Source organism: Mercenaria mercenaria, chromosome 5, assembly GCF_021730395.1.
Source record: "Mercenaria mercenaria strain notata chromosome 5, MADL_Memer_1, whole genome shotgun sequence".
Taxonomy (NCBI): Eukaryota; Metazoa; Mollusca; class Bivalvia; order Venerida; family Veneridae; genus Mercenaria; species Mercenaria mercenaria.
Genome location: NC_069365.1, coordinates 24,964,207 through 24,984,588, shown reverse-complemented (window position 1 = coordinate 24,984,588; position 20,382 = coordinate 24,964,207). Strand labels below are relative to the sequence as shown.

Here is a 20,382-nt window from a genome sequence, read left to right as displayed (position 1 = left end):
TGATAAACGAAGAGTATGGATGTTGCCGTAAAGGAATTTATGCATGTGAACTGAATTGGAATGAGAATTAAAATAAGAACATTATATTTCTTAGTCCCCTTTTTGATTGCTCCTGTTTTCCTTTAAATCTATGTTTGCTGTGCTTGCTGTCTCATTTTCTGACAAAAATATCAAACGAGTAAGTATTCAATTTGGTTGGTTCTTGGTCCTCACTCTTTGTAAATAAACATCTCATTGAAAATTTTATAGGACACTTGATTTCATAACTATAGCATCAAATTGTTCCTTTGTTTTATTTTGTAACATTGAAATTATATTGAAATACTGAAATTATATCTCCATTTAGAAAAGATTTTTTTTTTTAATACTTGTCGCATAGAAATACCATTTAACATTATTTGTTGGGTTTAACGCCGTTTTTCAACAGTATATCAGTTATGAAACGGTGGGCAGTTAACCTAACCAGTGTTTCTGGATTCTGTACCAGTACAAACCTGTTCTCCGAAAGTAACTGCCAACATCCCTACATGAATCAGAGGTGGAAGACGAATGATTTCAGACTCAATGTCTTCTATCAAATCGTCACGGAGAACATACGCCTCGTTCGGGGATCGAATTCACGACCCCGCGATAAGATCTGAATTCTACTTACTGAGCTAAGCGGGCGGGCTTTAACATTATTTAAAGTGTATATAGACATAATGCTCCAAAAATGAAGAAATGTTTTAAAGGGCAATACAGTTCATATTTACCGCAAGCAAATATACCTATCACTTGTTTATTCGGTTTCAAAATGACCTTTTCATAAATATCGCCGTAACCTTGATTCACTTGATAAAGGTTCATGCAAGTGTTAAGATATTGAAAGTAGAGTGTACATTGTTAAAGGAAAGATGGATGTTTTATATTTAGGATTTGAAAACTTGAAAACAATTTTAGTGGCTTTTATTACCTTGATAATATTCTATCTACTTACAAGACGTGAACAAGGTGTACCACCTGGACCAAACCGATGGCCTGTTGTTGGAAATCTGGTATCTCTAATTGGCAGAGATACTCTGAATATACTAGCAAATTTACGAATGAAATATGGGGATATCTATGGTATATATTTTGGATCAGAACTAACGATATTTATCAACGGCTACGATATGATTCATGAAGCTTTGGTCAAGCGTGGAACAGTTTTCTCTAAACGTCCGAAAAATCAGCAGCGAGGGCCCGACCATGTTGCAATTGTATTTGGAAATGGCGCATCTTGGAAGGAACTTAGAAAATTTACCTTGCATGCCTTTCGGGATCTTTGTTTTAGAAAAACTGGATATACATTGGAGGCAAGAATAACTGAAGAACTGGCCCATTTAACTGAGAAATTAATGAATTTTAACAACAAAAACGTAGAAATATCGCATATTGTTACTTTAAGTTTCGCAAATGTAATATACAGCATTTTACACGGACGACGCGCAGGATATGATGATGCAAAATTTAAATGGTATCTTGAAAAACTTGATGAAGCATTTAAGGTTCATGTCAGAACACAAGTATTGAATGCTTGCTTCCCGTTTCTTCACTATCTACCAGGAGACTTACTCCATGAAAAAGTCAAAGATACAGTTGTAAAAGAAAATATGGAATACTTTGACGACATATGTCGCATGAACTATGAAAACTATAAACCAGGTGACGATAATTGTTTCATTGACTTTTGGATCGCAGCCAAGGAAAACAATGAAATATTTCGAAAAGAAAACTTATGGGTAATATTACACGATTTAATGGCTGCTGGAAGTGAAACAACAGCAACTACACTGAAGTGGGTCATAATAGCTCTTGCGAAATATCCTTATATCCAGAAAAAGCTGCAGAGAAAAGTAGATAAAGTTATTGACAAAGGCAAGTCGCCCTCTATATCAGACAAAATGAATCTACCTTACGTTGAGGCGACAATCTTAGAAGCTCTTCGATTTGGTAGCGCTGTACCCCTTTCTGTACCACACGCCGTGCTACATGATACCATTTTCAAAGGTTACAAAATACCCAAAGAAGCTACAATTTTACCAAACATTTTCTCTGTACACTTTGATCCCGATATTTTTCCAGAACCAGATGCTTTCAGACCTGAAAGATTCCTTGATGAGGCAGAGGCCTCAATCATTCGGTCTGAAAAACTAATTCCCTTTTCACTTGGGCCTAGGTCGTGCCTTGGTGAAACTCTTGCGCGTATGGAGCTGTTCTTGTATGTTACTACGCTTGTGCAAAAACTAGAATTTCGAGCTCCAGATGACGTTGAATTACCGTCGTTAAAGGGAGTTTTTGGACTGACTCGAAGACCACAAGATTTTAAAGTGAAAATTCATATCAGATAAAGTGCATGAAGTAAATATTATCAAGACGATTTTTTAAAACTATAAACGTTGTCAAAATTGTTGTGACTTTTGATACTTTCAATGAACTAAATATAGAAAAAAAAAGCATTTACTAAATCATTCAGTTGATTGGTATATATTGGTTAGAACTTTAGGAATACTTTTACTAATTATGTCTACGACACTATTCTCTGATTGTCCCACCATGTCTCGAACTCACTTATCTCAAAAGTTCGGTTATCTCGAAGACATTTTCGAGTCCCATCCCGGAAATACGTGCACAGCATTCATTTAAAGCAGAATTTTGGCTGTCTCGAAGCAAAACGCTCGATCCCTTGGAATTCGCGAAACCAAGTTTCAACTGTATTTCAGTTTAATATACTTGCTTTAAAAGGACTAAACTAATATATGAGCCGCGCCATGAGAAAACCAAAATAGTGGGTTTGCGACCAGCATGGATTCAGACCAGCCTGCGCGGATCCATGCTGTTTAACAGTTTCTCTAATTCCGATAGGCTTTGAAAGCGAACAGCATGGATCCTGACCAGACTGCGCGGATGCGCAGGCTGGTCTGGATCCATGCTGGTTGCAAACCCACTATGTTGATTTTCCCATGGCACAGCTCATATTACTTCGATGCAAGTAGTCATCTTTATTTTATCTCTGCATGACTAATGTATGATGCTTATATCAACCTTGTCTTGATCATGATACATATCAGTAAAACACTAGTTTAAATAAAGGTACATGATAATTGATACTGGTATTTTTTCCTTAAACTGATGTAACTTATATTCCAAGCAAATATCTATTTGCAAACTTATATTTCAAGCAAGTACCTATTTACAAAGCAGATATAGTTTTCAAGTCATCATCTTTCGTGTCAGTTCACTAAACATTTTAATGAAAAATGTTCATCTGGTGACATTAATTACCATATCTATAAATTTGTCACTTGAATGAAAACAGCAGTTTGGTAAGACGGCTTGTCATTATAAAGATACAACATTTTAAAGAAACAACGGGTAGCGAGATGAAAATACAGAACCTTAACGAGGACTTTAAATCGTTCACCTGTCAACGTTTTCGTAACTGTGTTATCAGAACATGTGTCGACCTGGGTCAATAATCATGATATGTAACATGGAATACCTGTTCACATACATGTATACTAAATAGAACCAACACGATAGGCTACTGTCTGTATAAATTGTTTAAATAATCCAAACTACTTGAAATTTTAAAGAGATCGCTATAACTGTGTTTAAGACGAAGTAGAGTTTGAACAACTCGGACGGTCTATATTTTAAGGGGATTATCTCAACATATTTTGATTGTATTTGTGAGGTTAGAAAAAACAGCGACAAAAATTGGCCTATTATTTAACTTTGCAGGGAGGTGATGTACATTTGGCATTTCCTGTTCGTCTGTCTGTCAGAGAAAATTTGTGTTACAAATATCGTCTAAAGTATTAAATAAGCGTCATAAAAATTGTATTAGAATTTTATTCAACATTAGGAGTAACGCACTTGCGGTTTTGGTTATAGCTCGTCTGAGCGGAAAGTGCTCAATGTCAGCTTTTGTGGTCGCATTGTGTCCGCAGTCCGTCGTTCACAACCCTAGATGCCACAACTTTAGCCCTATCTTAATGAACATAGCTAGTTACTTGTATTATCAAATTCTTGGCAGAGATTATACTGTGTCGTCTTGGCTCAAACACAAGGTGACTTTGTCAAATCATAAGAAAACCTTGTTTACACTCTAAATGCAATCTACATGAGACCTGTTCAGAATAGCTTTTTTTTACAAAGTCTAGACCAATTTTGAAACTGGATTATCAAGGTCACTTCGTCAGGCTGAGATATTTTAGCATTATTGTAATAAACAATTGGTATTAAAATATGCTTTTTAGATAAATCCCCAATATCTGTGTGAAATAAGGGATGTGTTTTGTCTGTTTGTAACCCTGTGAATGGCCTAATTACTTTGTGACAGGATTGAAACAAGAGGAATTCTTATTTAGTTTAATCACATTTTATTTGCTCTTTACATATTTACAATAACATAACATATACATAGCATAAAGAAGTAAAGCAAAAAGGGTTGGGCAACAAGTTCTTACAACATTAGTAAATGCCCTCCCCTAACAAAAAACATATAAAAGTTGATCGGCTGACAAATATAACCCAAAGGAGCAAAATACAATGTAAATGAGCAATATTTATGTTTGGGTTGTTTAAATACCTTATAAGAAAGAAGAAAATAGCTCGAACAGATTGAAGAAGTTGATGCCAGTTTCCACAAGGATTAAGGACGAGTTTTAGAGTCACAGGGATGTAATTGTTAATGATACACACCCAATCTCTATTCAAAACGATTAGTATGTTTTATATAATTTTGAATTTCGATGAATAGTTCTTCATTTTCTTCTGGTAACAGCACATGTTTTCCTAATAACAAACAGTCCAAGTTCAGAGAATGAAATGTTGTGTCAACCTAAATATATTTGTGCGTTGTTCGTTAAAAGTTGGACATTGACAAAAAGTAATGCTCAGCATCTTTGCATACGGCTCCACAGTGACATGTTGAATTTTCACGAAGATGATTTAGGAAAAGGTCAATGTTTAAGTTACTGCAATTGTTTCTTATTCTTGCAAGATTTACTGAATAACGTCTTTCACCAACAAGATAATAAGAACGAACTGGCGGTAGTTGAAAGTTTTTCTTTAATATACTTTTGAAAATACTAAGTGATGGTGAATTTTGAATTTTTATGAGATAGACAAAACGACAGTAAGGTAACTCTATGTTCTTTTATTGTTTTAATTTATATGTTTTAGCTACAGTATAGAAAACGCTATTCAAGAAAATCAAACTTGAAGGTAAACATAAGAGCAAACATTTAATCAGGTAATGAGTCACCTGTCAAATTCTGTCATTAGTTCTCACGATCTGTCAAAATTATTTGGTATCTCCATTTTACATATGCATTGTGTTTGTAAGTATCTTGGTAGTACATTGTGTGCGTAATTTACTATAAATTCCACACCAATCTGTGTTCAAGTCCGCTGGCTTAGCTCAGTAGGAAGAGCATTGGTCTACGGATCGCAGTGTCGCGAGTTCGATCCTTGGGCGGGGCGTATGTTCTCCGTGACTATTTGATAAATGACATTGTATCTGAAATCATTAGTCCTCCTCCTCTGATTCATGTGGGGAAGTTGGCAGATACTTGCGGAAAACAGGTTTTTATTGGTACAGAATCCAGGAACACCGGTTAGGTTAATTGCCAGCCGTTACATGACTGAAATACTGTTTAAAAACGGCGCTGAACCCGAAACAAACAAACAAACCAATCTTTGTTCTTGTGGTTGAAAGTGTTTTGTTGAGCTTACTAAAGTCACTTAAGATTTTCTATTGTTTTACTTTATTGTTTGCAATAAGAGTACAAAACTCGATCTTTATTTGTTTGGAAGGAAAGAACGTGTACTTTGGGAAGGCATTTACCTTTAGTTTTGTCCCTTTGTTCTGTTCGCCTTTTCTTTCTGCGTTTTGGGGTGGCTGCGCACTTTGTTCGTGGCATTTCTGCTTGACCATAATACTTGCATATAATACTTGCAGATAGCAAAACATAACTTATGATGGATATATACCAAATACTCGAATATGGCTCATCATACTTACGGTGAGGTTTTCTTATCAGCAGCCAGTGAACGTTGTGTATTCACGTCTTCTGCTTAGTCTCGTTTCATCAGTCATAATATTTTTGTTGTTTTGGAGAAGTTACTAGTATTAGCGCTACGGAAAATTCCATTCTTCCATGAGCTAGAAGAACCAGGGTCCTCAAACCTCTGCAGTAACTGTGGGAAATACTTCTCCAGTCGAGAAACGCTGTCCATGCACATCAAAATCCACGAAAGGGAACCAGCCGTATGTTTGTACAACGGGATCGTACGACAAAAAGTACAACAAGAAGGAGGTAATTCTGATGTAAACCAGCTGTTACACACAGAACTACACGAAATATCTTTAATATTCTCTATCATGAACAAGAGCTGGTCATTGTTTTCATTAATTATGACGCATTCAACACTACCAAGCAAATAAAATACATGCAGTAGACACGATTTGGCTTAATCTGTTCATCAGTGGTAATAAAATGTTCAACAATTTTCATGCTACCCCACCAACCTCTCCCACATAAGGAACACTTTAACAAAATTAAATAAAATCATATAAACCAAGAACTGATGAGCCCGACAAAATTGAATACATTCTAATGTCAAAGAGACAGAATTAACAATCTTTGCTAACATCTAACAAATAAAGTCATTAAGATAAGTTCACAGGGGAAATATTTACATTTACACCAATAATTATTTGACTCCCACAAATAATTATAAATATTTCCAATTATTCAATGTTTATGAATGAACAGGCATTACCCCAGGCTTTAACGTATCATCACAATTTCACTTGACTTAAATATTTTTTTTACAAAAAAGATATAATAACATCGTTTAAAAGTGAAACTGGCATTGCCAGATGTGGCCCAAAACAGATATACAAATTATGTTAACTAATAAATTCGTTGAAGGAAATAAAGACCATCGTCAACTTATACTAATACGCCACTGTCCTATTTAAATGTTTTACAGTGATCAAAATAATATGTACAGAGGCCGTCAGATTGGAAACAAAATGGACTGGATTTGCGTATGTTCAGTACAGCATGTACATTCTTGGCTGACAAACCTGCAAGGTGATAGGGCCAAACTGCATTTAAAAATACTCACCAGAATTAAAGCAAGTCATTATGTTGGTAATTATTACATATTTCTGCACTTCATATCAATTCAATCTGAATTGCGAAAACGATTCTGGGATAGAGATGGACATATTTTCTGACAGACGGATGTATGTAGCATAATGTATTATATGTCCCGTATACGGACACCTCGAATTTAAAAAGGCCATAATTTACATTAAAAGATATACAGAATATCAGAACTGCTGCCAAGCGAAGGTCTAGCGAAAATTACGAAGTCATCATTTGGCAATGACAGTCTCGTTAAAGATTTTAAAATAACGAACGACTCGTCAATGAACACTTTTCGATAATCGATAGGCTAAATATGTTTCTTGAACTATACTGGAAGATCCTTGTGACCACCTTTACATTACGCCGGGCATGGGCAGGAACATTGGCAGAACTGTGAAGGAAAACTCATGTTGATTATTCGTATATTACTTCATACACGGGTGTGCAGTATTTTAGCAAAATCAGCCCTCTGAAAGTACCACTATGTACTTGAGTAATACTCGTGTACGGACATTCAGTACTAGACCAAACCCTGGTTCTTCGTAGCCTCCTACTTGTCCGATATTGAACAAGTCTACATATACAGGAAGTATATTATCTTTATCAATGAGCTGTGTAACACAATTCAACACTTTCTTTTAAAGAATCGTAGTTGGATAGTTCCCCTTTGCCCATGACTGAGAAATAGTTTAAGTGAGACATGTTTCTGTGATGTCTAAATAAGTTGCATCACTACTTTCTACTAAAGTTTCCTGACAGTGTAAATAAAAATATCCCCGCCATAAAAGGCACGACTTAAAAAGAACCACAAAAATGCTCATAGAAAGATTTTATAAGCAAACGAATAACCATGTACACAGGTACTAAACATATCTGCAGAAGGCATAACAAGAAAAGAAACACTATTAAGGGCCCGACGAAGCAGGGAAAATACAAACATTAAAGCAATTCAGTCCCAGAGGGCTTTAAAAAATGCCTGATGTGTAGTTTACCACCTGTCCTGTCAGACACACTCAAAAAGCTGCGTCCATCTGTAAACATGCAGTGTGTTTTCAATCAGCCGGGTTATACCAATTAGTCACATTTAGTAAGAGGTTTACGCAGTTTATGATACCGACATCCCCGTTGTAGTAATTTATTGGAAACATAAGTATTGATCATGCTTATTGAAGTATTCAGCATGGCTTCACTTTCTAACAAATCTTATAGATTAAGGAATGTATATCGCAAAATATATTGTGAGGAGCGCTTTCCGTCTAAATAAGGGAAATATAAAATACTAACATTAAAATCAACCTTTTTGTTATATTTTTGTGTGAATGATATCGATAAAGGTTTTTATTTAACTAGAGCTCAAGGGACATGTATAATGATAATAATAATAATAATAGTAATAATACGATAATAATAACAATAATAATAATGATGATAATTTATCAACCATGGTAAAACACCATGTAAGATGAAGTATTGAACTGATCTTCGTGAAAGTTAAAAAACCAAATTACCCGGAAAATTGTTACTGGTGAACAATTATTGATGGTGTTTAATCACGAAACAATGATGAGAACATGTCATAAAGATACGATTTGCCGCCTCGTTATCTGTAATTTGCCAATATTGACTTATTGTTTTAAGCTATATCTATTTAGACAGACCACGTAGAACATGCAGAGTTCTATCATTAATGACACGGGAAGGTGTAAATTTAAGTGAAAGGTGAAATATTGAAAACGCATGCATGTCTTATCTACTATTTCATGACTTGGGTATATTTTTGTCTGTAGCAATAAAGGATAAGTCCTGGGGATTTACATAGTCTGCGCCATAAACAAAAACGTAATAGGTATATGTTTAGGTAAAAGAGAATGTCACAGTTGGTTCCACTTCAGTTTGGATTCGGATGTTTGGATATTAAAGTTTTCACTCTATAGAACATAACCTAGAATTGACAATATGTTCACCCCAGCACACATTCTAACATTTCTAGCAAGAACAAAGCCTAGATTACATAGCAGGACGAATTCTCATTTGGAAACTCCGGTTCACGGATCTGTAAAACGGAAAGAGACAGACAGATTCATTGCTAAGAAGGTGCAAGGGGAAGAGAGAAGAGGCTTACCTAAGAAGTATAATCCTAACAGTAAGGTAATAATTCAAACTTATGTTGCTAATTTGTAAGTTTTAGTGTTCTACTTTTCTATGAATACAATTTAAAAAAAGTTTCAGGCATTATTTTTTTATTTTTTGTTGTAAGGAATAAAGTCTTTAAGAAGAACTTTTTGAAGCGGAATAGAAAACTATCAAGAAATATAATAGCAGAGTCGGTTTGCTTTGGACAGTCTGTTCATTACCGCTGTCGACAGTAACAATGGCGTTATTACAAAACATTACAGGCTTGTTGGTTATGCTACTCAATAATATTGACCATTTACAATATGAATAGTATATAGATTTAAATACAAAAGAAAAATGACACATGCTTGCTAGAGGCTTAGTTCACGCTGTCCAAATCAGTTTGCACCTAACATGAAGATAATGAAGAACCATGACTGTAGCGAAAACCAAATGTTTGACTGATCATTTTACTTGGTGTATGTATATCTACTTTATGTTTATTCATTATTATTTCCATGATCTGTGCATTATTGCGTAAATGTCAGTCAGTTGTATACCAATACATACATTGCTGTTGGATTTCGTCTACGTGAGACTGCATTTTATTTTGCAATGTGCTATATCCTGTCGTTATAATTGGCGATTTGAGTTTTAAAAAATCATTTCAATAACAAATAGATCTAAATATTCACAACGAAAGTATCAGTTTCAACTTCCAAATTTTACTCAACTCGTGAACAGCAAAGCATCACAGTAACAAAATCATTTCAAATGATGATATCAATGCTGGTAAATTGTGTGTATTTAATGCAGCGGGAGAAGGCAGCCTATAGCCTGTTCATTATTTGTTACTTGGATCATAAAATTCATGTATTGTTTCTAAAGAGAATATTGATAATTTCTATCCATAGGACAGAACTAATTAAGGCATCATAATTGACTATCGTGCATGTTTTAACAATGTTTCATTAAAACCATTTGAAACAGGCCACTTATATTTTTTTTCTTTCTAGGCTTAGTTTTGTTATGTTTTAACAATTATGTTGCGGACTGATTAAAATAAGAATATTATTTGCCAAGTCGTTGAATTAAACAGCTAGTTTGATATGATAAACATATTTCACAGCAAACGCAGACATGGAATTTCCTGCTGTTACATTTCGTTATCTATAAGGAGGAACACTTCAGATAAAATATGACAATTGTTCTGTAATCCTATATCAAATAAAAGATAACCATAACATTGTTCCGTGATTGATTGTGGCTTGTGTTCGTGCAGTGAAAGTTTAACGTCTTCCAAGTTCAAACGATTTTTTTTCATGCTAAATATCTGACGTTGCAACAGAAAAATACCGTTGCTAGCAGAGACAGTATCCTTGATCCTTGATGTGCAGTGTGTCAGGTTTGGCGTGATAACCGCATAGAAATATTTTATCTATGCTTAACTTTCTTGTAAAAATGTATGCTATTCGTCATATTGTCATGTAAAAGTTTAAATAAACGAATCGGATATGTGACAAATACGAACTTGGGCATAACATTGATAATGGACGTTCCGTCATTGAGATGGGAATCAGAACTATTGAGAAACTATTAAGAAGCCTGCACAACATATTACTATTTTGACGAACATGTTTCTGATAAACATATAATACTAGGATCTTGTGTTGTTAGTTAATGTTTTAGTCATAGCTGTCTATGCTCCATCAGTTTTGATCCATTTCTTTCTCGTCTAGGCGTCGCTGCACTACACCTACGTTGCCTGAATCTGTTGTCTTCACGTCGCTCCCAAACACTTAGATTACCTTAAGATTCCTCACGAATTCCGTTTCTGCCCTTCACTAACATTACCTCAGTTTTTTCTCTCGAAGGCCATCTCTGCCTTACATTTACAATGCCTCAATTTTCCTCTCGAGTTCCTACACTTACTTTGCCTTACGATTCTTCACGAATTCCGTGTCTGTTATACACTAACATTGCCTTAGTTTTTCTCTCGAAGTCCATCTCTGCCCTACGTGTCTGCATTACACATACCTTGCCACAATTTTCCTCTCGAACTCCATCACTATAGCATCCATTTTCTTCCCAAATTTCATGCCTGTTTCGAAGATAATCATTGTATTTATTATGTTGTCCTGAATTAAGCCATGTCAAGTTGGATCTATGTTTGCAGCGCCCCAATAATTTACCAACCAGGAAAAAGCAAAACGTTTATTAAAAAGTTAGGTTTTGTATATACGACATTTAACACTGACATAAACAAGGATGCTCAGTAAATTCAGACATAAATACAAATTACTTAGTTACAAAGCATCAGATTAACAAAGTAAAAAAGAATGGAATGAAAATGAAAACTTGTTCCAATTTTTCAAGACTGCTTTTCTCAGTTTCTAACTGGTATCATTTACATGGATGAAACTATACCCGAATTTCAAAAAAACATACGCATTTTAAGCAAAGAGGGATTACGTTAAACCTGGTAGTAACTTAGAAAGGAACAATAATAATACATGTACATTCAGTCTTCTGTTTATAGAAATATTAGCCGGTTCAGACTGGCGAAAACATACCCTCCCATTCAATATTCTTGTTTAGAATATCCTGTTTGAGTCTTACTATAACCTACATTTGAATATTCTGCACTTGCTCCCTGTATGTACAGTTTACCATTTCCCACAAAAGCGCGCTTATTTTCTACTTAAAGACATATCGGACAGTTTTCTATATGTATATAGGCAAAAAATTCCTGCGGACAGAATTTCTTTCAGCTTTGTGTACTAACTAAGAGTCAAGTTTAAAACGGAAATATATATTAAAAATTATAGGTACCCGGGCTGTAATTGTTCGCTAGCATGTATTTATCTTTGTTCAAAAGCGCGCTTATTTTCTACTTAAAGACATATCGGACAGTTTTCTATATGTATATAGGCAAAAATTTCCTGCGGACAGAATTTCTTTCAACTTTGTGTACTAACTAAGATGAAGTTTAAAACGGAAATATATATGTATAGGTTATTAGCTTTGTATCGGGAAATATGCACGAGTTCTTCAGCGGAAATATTGCGCGACTTTAGGAGCGCAATATTCTTCCACTGAAGAACGAGTGCATATTTCCCGATGCAAAGATAATAACCTTTTTATTACATACGAATCTACACGTATAAATATTATGTAAATTTCATAAATATGTTCAATAGCCTGAATAGGATTGACAATATTGAACTAAATAGAAAAAATAGTGCAACAACACACACTGAATTATGTCACGTTTCCGGTACCAGTGTAACTTAACGGGGAATAGAAACGAGTATGTAATAATAAAAATTATAGGTACCCGGGCTGTTATTGTTCGCTAGCATATATTTATCTTTGTTCCAAATTTCCTTATTTGATACATGTATAAGCGATTTTAAATTTCATTTTCAGGTTACAACAAAATGTGTTATATTCTGCTTACATCAAAGTTGCCTTGGATTTCTTAAAATTAGCATAGAAATACTGCCATTTTATAGTCTAGACTTACAGCTAGCTTGCAGAAGGCGTTGGTCTACTTGGCTACCCTCTGTGTTTGTCTGAAATTCTGTCCTCTTGGACACATCGGAAAGTCGCCATGTGATTTAAAATCACGCTAAATCGAAACACAAATATTCACATGAAAGCGTATATAGTTAAATTCCAAAACTGCATTTGTCTTCTTAATAAAATGTCATTTTTTATAAATGCTACATGTTTTCTATCTATTAGGTGACAATTTATCATAGGCTCCCCAGATACTTGTTTGATGTATTTTAATTTCCAAATCCTTTCCGAATCCTAACCTGTTGGTAACTAAAACGCAAGCTTTATCATATAGTGATTCAGACTTTTCACAAAATTCATTTGATGGTTTTACACAAATCCAAGATAAACGCGTAATTTTAATAAATGTTAGAGCGGCATTTAGCTCACAACAATGGAAATGTTAGGGTCAGAGATTAGTGGTATTTACTTTGATAAAAATTGTCTATCTCTGTATTGTTGCTGTAGTCTCACTGATTCACACAGATTGTTAAGCATTTGTCTGCACGCTGGTTACCATTCACACTGTGTTTTCGAGTGCCTTTCTTATTTCTGTATTGATAATCTTCATAAAATGTTTATTTATTCAATTGTGAAGGACTGTATCATTTCGATAAAGAGCTACTGTGTTTAAACAAATTCGATTACATCTGAATTTATTGCTCATATATATTTAGTATAAAGTGTTATATTGGAGATAAATAATTTTCATAGCCAATAAAAGACAAAATTGAAGATTACTTCAATTCAGAAGCGTTATTTGTTTACTTTTCCAAAAAAAATGATCACCTTCATTGTTATAAATAAACATTAGATCTTTTTAAGTCAGCTTTAGATGTAGTTTATAGTATGGGAATAATTTACACCGAAGTTTTTCAGTCTATTTTATGAGCACTGGAAGGGGTCTTTTCGTGAAGTGTCCGTAGTTCGGTAAATAAGGTGTGGCACCGATGTACTGTTCCACCTTGAATGCCACTGCCGATGTCTAGGCTGTGAACGTAAAAACAATAGGACAAATTATCAGAAAGGAAGTACTTTTGTTAAAATCAATTCGGTGGCACGTTGTTGTTGTTCAAAGTACCATATGCAATTGTGCTGACATAGGTTTTATTACATTTTGGATGAACCTAAATATTGAGTGATTGACAAAGCAGGAAACTGATTCCATCAGACAAAAATGTGTGACATTATACGTCTGGTAAAAATGGCGACGACGGGTGGGACCGCACACAGGTTGCCACACCCTGTGTTCCCTGCAGATCATAAGAGTTCTTCACATAGTTCAGCGGTAAGGCTTTGTTTAAACTTCAAATTAAAAGAATCATTTTTTAATGACACCATATATATATCGCCGGTTTATAGTGTGTACTATTGATCTATCTGTAATGTCTGTAATTAAAAACAATGTTTTGCTGTGCTGAAGTCAAAACTTGAAAAAGAAAAATTCTGAAAGATTATTACTGACGTCTTAAAATACATGTTTGCTATTGTTTGCTGGTCAGTAGTTAAAACTATTACACTCGTTTTGAGGCGGTAACTATCGACCGGCAAGCTATTCATGAAGTGCATATAATTTTAATTCAGAAAATGCCTTCAGTTGATTCACAATGACAAAAACGAAGTTATGACATTAAATATATACATATTACCATGTCTTAATAAAAGTTGATTACCATGCTATCCTTTCCTCTCTTGCAGATTTTTTTTGTTCAAAGTATGTAAAATATAGTTTGCCATTTTACTTTAAACATTTATTAAATCTTATAACTTTAACCACTGTATGAGATATAAATAACATAAAACCATACTTGCTGTTTAGTTGCTGTTGTTGCTATAAAAGCTCGAGATTCGCCTGTTTGCGCTTTTCAAGAAAACACTAAATGAGCCGTGCCATGAGAAAATCAACATAGTGGGTTTGCGACCAGCATGGATCCAGACCAGCCTGCGCATCCGCGCAGTCTGGTCAGGCTCCATGCTGTTCGCTTTTAAAGCCTATTGGAATTGGAGAAACTGTTAGCGAACAGCATGGAGCCTGACCAGACTGCGCGGATGCGCAGGCTGGTCTGGATCCATGCTGGTCGCATACCCACTATGTTGGTTTTCTCATGGCACGGCTAAAATATCTATCGTTCAAAATTTCGTCCTTTCAAACGTTCTTCATGATGTTTCAAGGTTTTAACTTCTAAGAGTATACATACGGTGGCAGAAAATGGGATTCCAAATCAGGTTTACCGAAAATAGAAAATCCCGCTTACTTTTCTGCATTTTCTCATCTGTGTTTATCTATAGCCGAACATTCATTAATTCAGAAAGTGTTTTTTCTTTTAATTGTTCATCCAACCTTGACAAATTTAAGAAACTGACGGACCACTTAGTTATTATGTTTAAACGAAATATTACAGATTTTTTTAGCTTTTAAAGTCAAGCTAACACTTTGGTTTCCGTTATTGGATTAGTCAATAACAAGCTATACCGACGGTGTTGATGTGCGAAATGGCAACTTTTCAGGAGACGGTAGAACTGTTCTTCCCGTGTCATTACAAAGGCAATGCTTTTGGAACAAAGGCGTTTATGACTTGTTTAAAATTGTGTTATGCCCAACATAGCTTCACATCAAAAAAATTATTTTGCTTATAAGCAACGGGACTTTTGTTACTAAATTTTATAAAAAAAATCCTCCTTGACGAGCATCATTGAGGTCCATATTTACTCATTTGGTAATGGTATTTTATATGATAAAATATTAAGGCTGACTACAATTAAATATGTTGACTGTTCAAGTTGTATAAGAACCCGTAACTGCAAACGCCAAGTCCAAACTCCATAAGTGCACTCTTGGAAAACATCAGAGACGGAGTATACACACGGCTGCATTGAAATAACACAACTGGCTACTGAGACCATGATCGGGAAATTTTGTAGAATGATACGGTTTTTAGAAAAAAAAATCCGCGCCAAATTTCAGTTTACGGGTCGATCAGCACCGTCGATCTGTGCATACTGTTATTGACTTAATGCAGGTTTAAAGTTTTTGAAACTGATACAAGAGTATTAAAGTATATTGTGTATCTACGTTGCTTCTGTTGTTGTATCATGTATGTATGTTGTGTTGTGTTCCTGTTTTTTATTTCAAAAATGTTGTTATCAATGATATGTTATAAGTTAGTTATCATGTAAAGTGTTAGTAACCATTCTTTCGAATAAAATGTTCTTTTTATTTAAGAATATTGTCCATGTGGATACATCTGCAGCTGGCGAAGATTAATTTCCCGGGCATTTCGAGTTATTCCACTATCATATAAGTTAACAATATAAACAGAATTTTCAAATGTGATCGTAAAACTTGTTGTTATAATCAACAGGAACCGGAACAACAATATATTAAAAGTCTCCTGAATTTGAATTTAAACTTTTCTGTTTAAACGATATCCATCTACGGGAACTCTGTTAGTAAGAGTTTCTTTTTTTCAAAACCGTTCAAAATAAATTACTTTACTTTTTGATATCATATTTGTATTATGTTACAGCCATGTCTGTCTGCATATTTATTCATCTGTCCATCCGTCAACCTGAAACATTGTATGCACTTTTTTCTTCATGTATGCGTTTTAGCTATATTTTAGTCTTTAGCGTGAAGCTGTATAATACGGTTTTTCAGATGGTCTTAAGGATATTATGATCCATATTTGCATCTAAATAGTTTTCGTCTTTTTTTTTCGCTGATCATAAGTGATTTTGAGCTGATTTTGTAGGTTCACAATGATTCTTGATAGGTGTTTTTGTTGTGTTTTGGCTTTGGACAAATGTGAGGGTGAAAATTGATATTGTGTGATAAAATTTCGGCAGCGTTATGGAAGTAGAAAAACAGGTCAACTTTGTGATTGCAGGCCTGGTTATGAACAATTAAGTAAGAAAGGTCACATCAGACGGTACAAAAAAAAAACCCTTATGAACTGACTATAGTGTGTTTTGACGCGTTGTTCAACTGTATTGAACAACTTGCAACATGTTTATAACTAACACGGCGTCTATGAAATGTAGACCAAAATCTGTTTCGTCCCATTTTCTTTGACAATTAGTGTGCAGCTTTTCGGCACATTTTGTACAAAAAAATAAAACACACACACAAAAAAAAAAAAAAAAAAAAAAAAAAAAAAGCACGATAGCAAAATGCATTAGTACCCCTCTAAGATGTACTCTAAAGATTGTTTTATGTTTTATCGTTTTTGCCGTAATACAAGTCCATCTAAGCCAGTGCTAGCGGGGCGTGAGGCGTGAGGGGTGTTGCACTACATTACCCTCTGACAGATTCAATCAACAAGTTGCATTATTATGTCTCCCTCCCACTTCCACTGAGCGACATATTGTTTCTGCCCTGTCCGTCCGTCACACTTCATTTCCGATCAATAGCTGGAGACCCATTTGACCTAGAACCTTCAACTTCTAGGTTTGGAGGCTTAGGGAGAAGACGACCCAAATTTTTTTAGGTCCACTCCATCAAAGGTCAGGCACAATGGACCTGACATGAAACCTATTCCAATCAATAATTGACAACCACTTGACCCAGAATTTGAAACTTCATACGATGATTGGACATGCAGAGTAAATGACTTATATCGATTTTCGGGTCACTCTGTTAAAGGTCAAGGTCACAGGGGCCTGAACATGGAAAACCATTTTCGATCAATAACTTGAGAACCACTTGACCCAGAATGTTGAAACTTCATAGGATGATTGGACATGCAGAGTAGATGACCCCTCTTGATTTTAGGGTCATTCTATTAAAAGTCAAGGTCGCAGCAGACAGAACATGGAAATCCATTTCCGGTCAATAACTTGAGAACCATTTGGCCTAGAATCTTCATACTTCATACGGTGATAGGATTGACATCTATTGTTTTGGGGTCTCTACATTAAAGGTCAAGGTCACAGGGGCCTGAAGATTGAAAACCGTTTCTGATCAGTAACTTCAGAACCACTTCAGCAAGAATATTGAAACTCCATAGGATGATCAAACATGTAAAGTAGATGACCTCTATTGCTTTTTTGGGTCACTTGGTCAAAACTCAAGGTCACTGGGACCAGAACATAAAAAACGGTTTCCGGCCAATAACTTGAGTAACATTTGACTCAGAATCTTCAAACTTCGTAGAATGATAAGACCAAAAGTTAATATGACCCTTATCATTTTTGGGACACTTGAGCTAAGGTCAAAGTCACAGGGGCCTGGAAATAGAAAACTCTATCCAATCAGTAACATGAGAACCACTTGATCCAGAATGTTGAAACTTAATAGGATGATTGGACATGTAGAGTAGATGACCCCAACTGATTTTGGATTCATTCGATCAAAGGTCAGGGTCACAGGGGTCTGGACATGGAAAACGATTTCCGCCTAATAACTTTAGAACCACTAGATCTAGAATGTTGAAACTTAGTGGGATGCATGGGCATGTCAAGTAGATGATCCCTATTGCAGTCAACCATCATTGTCTCTTTGACTTTCGCTCCTGTCCCCTATTAACTTCTTGCCTATATGATTATGTAGTGGGGAAGACATGCGCTTTTCTACAAAAGCATCTTCTAATTTTGCTTGGTTGTATCATATGCTTCCAAAGGATCTCTTTAGAGATTTTTTATTTATGTCAAGCTAAAGTCGTTGTCAGTGTTGAAGATGTGAACACCACTCTAACATCACAAGCGAACAAAAAGAATAATGTTTTATGATAGCTATTATAGTTCACTTTGTGTTCATTGTATATTTTTGATAGGTCAAAAGACTTCAGGAAGTCACGATTTTAACTCCGTTATGTTAAAATTGAAATGGATGTTCTTGGCTTTTCATTACAATGAGAATGGACATAATTCAACTATGAAAGAGTATACAAAATTGTCCCAAAGAACGTGAACAAATGATAGATATCTCAACGAAAATGAAACTTGCATAAAACCATAACACCAGCGGCTAAAAATTCATGTTTCATCTGAGCTTTCATAAAGCATTACCCTTGAAAATGTTGCTAAACATTGCCTTTCAAGTGTTGTGAAGTAACATAAATTATTTATTACATGCAATCTCTCTTTGATTAATATCACTCTGTGGAATGCTCGACAAGTTTGTTTACCAAGCACTTGTACGGAAAATACCGTGTTAAGGAAAGTACGGGAAATAAATTACTTTCGTGCAATTTATTGATTCAGTAAACATCTGTTTATCCCTGGCCACTTGTTTGGCATGTAGTTTATATGCCTCTTAAGTTCTTCTGGGATTATTTTCTTTTATTTCACATAAATCATTTTATTGTTGTACTTATCTAAACAATATATGAATACTTCAAAACAAAAAAAACAATGCAAAGTGCACTCTAGGAATATGTTTAAAATCTTTCACATCTTTTACAAATAAAATTTTGCTAAATCACACTTGTCCTGACAAAAATCGAGAGTAGTATAGTCTTTCTGCGTTGTTTGATTTATTTGCATTAATCTTTACAAGGATAAAAGTAATCTTTGTAGTCGATAGGACTGTCGTCTGGAGATTAGAGACCGATCGTAAAGCAAACGAAGATGTCGACTGACAGGAGGGCTCATGTAACCACGTCGGGTAGACCCGCAAGGGTAATCTACTCGCCTTATCGCCGGCATGAACATCGCATCAAACGCGATTGTAGACCATAATATTATGAAAGCAATAAATCACATGTGATTAAACATTGTCTTGTGTTTAGGTATAGTACAAAAGGTCACGAAAGACAGTGCTCTTAAGGTGTTTGGGATGGTTTTAATGAAGCAATAAGATAATAGCTGTTTTCTGTCTTCACAAAGAGCAGTTGGTTATTAAAGTTGTTATGAATTCATTATATGAATGAACATGAATTTTAATTGAGCGGATACAAAACTATTGTTTTCTAATTTACAAAATGGGAAGCAGACGACAGTTTGTCAGTGAATCTGATTTGCCATCTGAAGACAGTAAAATATTCCGACGGGAATCTATCACGGATTATATTACAAGTCGTCGGGGATCACTTTCCGACCTCGTATTCAGCACTAGTAGGAATCTTTCACGTGACTCATTTGTTGCACAAACTTCACGCCGATCCCGTCACCTTAGTTTAACCAGTCAATGTACATCATTTACAACTCAGAAACAAAGATCTTCAAGCTTAGTACCTCTACAGAAACCTCAAATTTCATCACGTGACACACGCACGGACTACGTTTCTACTGGACTTTCAAATTTTGAGAAACGGTTTATCAAAACTAAATCCCTAAATAGCTTCAATGCGTCCAACACAAGAGTCGATGACCAAAAGCGGAATTCAAAAGGTCAAATTAACATAAGTAAACGACGAAGGTTGTTACGGAAAATAAAGTCTCTACAGACATTTGACAGTGTTCTGAAAAACAGGCAGCGGAGGCAACGCTTTGACGTAAGTTTTTCAATCTAAACTGGAATTGAATGTGAATCATGGCATAAATTATATTCTGATCATAAAGATGTGGATGTAAAGAAAAA

At 35.1% G+C, this 20,382-nt stretch overlaps 2 protein-coding genes and 1 long non-coding RNA gene across 5 annotated transcripts in view; 2 read left to right on the top strand and 1 right to left on the bottom strand.

The window, feature by feature from the left end:
- Positions 1-846: 846 nt before the first annotated feature.
- On the top strand, positions 847-3,854 carry LOC123558835 (cytochrome P450 2U1-like). Its single transcript, XM_045350685.2, has one exon. It carries the CDS (start codon positions 894-896, stop codon positions 2,367-2,369), a length of 1,476 nt encoding a protein of 491 aa, XP_045206620.2. The 5' UTR covers positions 847-893; the 3' UTR covers positions 2,370-3,854.
- Positions 3,855-8,722: 4,868 nt separating this feature from the next.
- The window catches only part of LOC123556684 (cyclic nucleotide-binding domain-containing protein 2-like), a 30,371-nt gene continuing 18,711 nt past the window's right edge, over positions 8,723-20,382 (top strand). Inside the window, exon 1 of one of the 3 annotated variants that reach the window (XM_045347595.2) lies at positions 8,723-9,335. In XM_045347595.2, the coding sequence (XP_045203530.2) occupies positions 9,144-9,335 (192 nt within the window). In that variant the 5' untranslated portion in view covers positions 8,723-9,143. Of the gene's footprint in view, positions 9,336-13,805; positions 14,152-19,418; positions 20,297-20,382 lie in introns of those variants that run through there. The other 2 variants (XM_045347596.2, XM_045347593.2) reach the window with 2 other exon arrangements.
- Positions 9,532-13,779, bottom strand: LOC123556687 (uncharacterized). The gene is made up of 2 exons (XR_006687512.2): positions 12,829-13,779; positions 9,532-11,403 (listed from the first exon to the last, which is right to left on the bottom strand). It is a non-coding gene; the product is annotated as an uncharacterized LOC123556687 (long non-coding RNA).

Excerpts from the sequence above, each read along its gene's own strand:
- LOC123558835 (XM_045350685.2), top strand. The coding sequence starts at position 894 with ATGGATGTTTTATATTTAGGATTTGAAAACTTGAAAACAATTTTAGTG.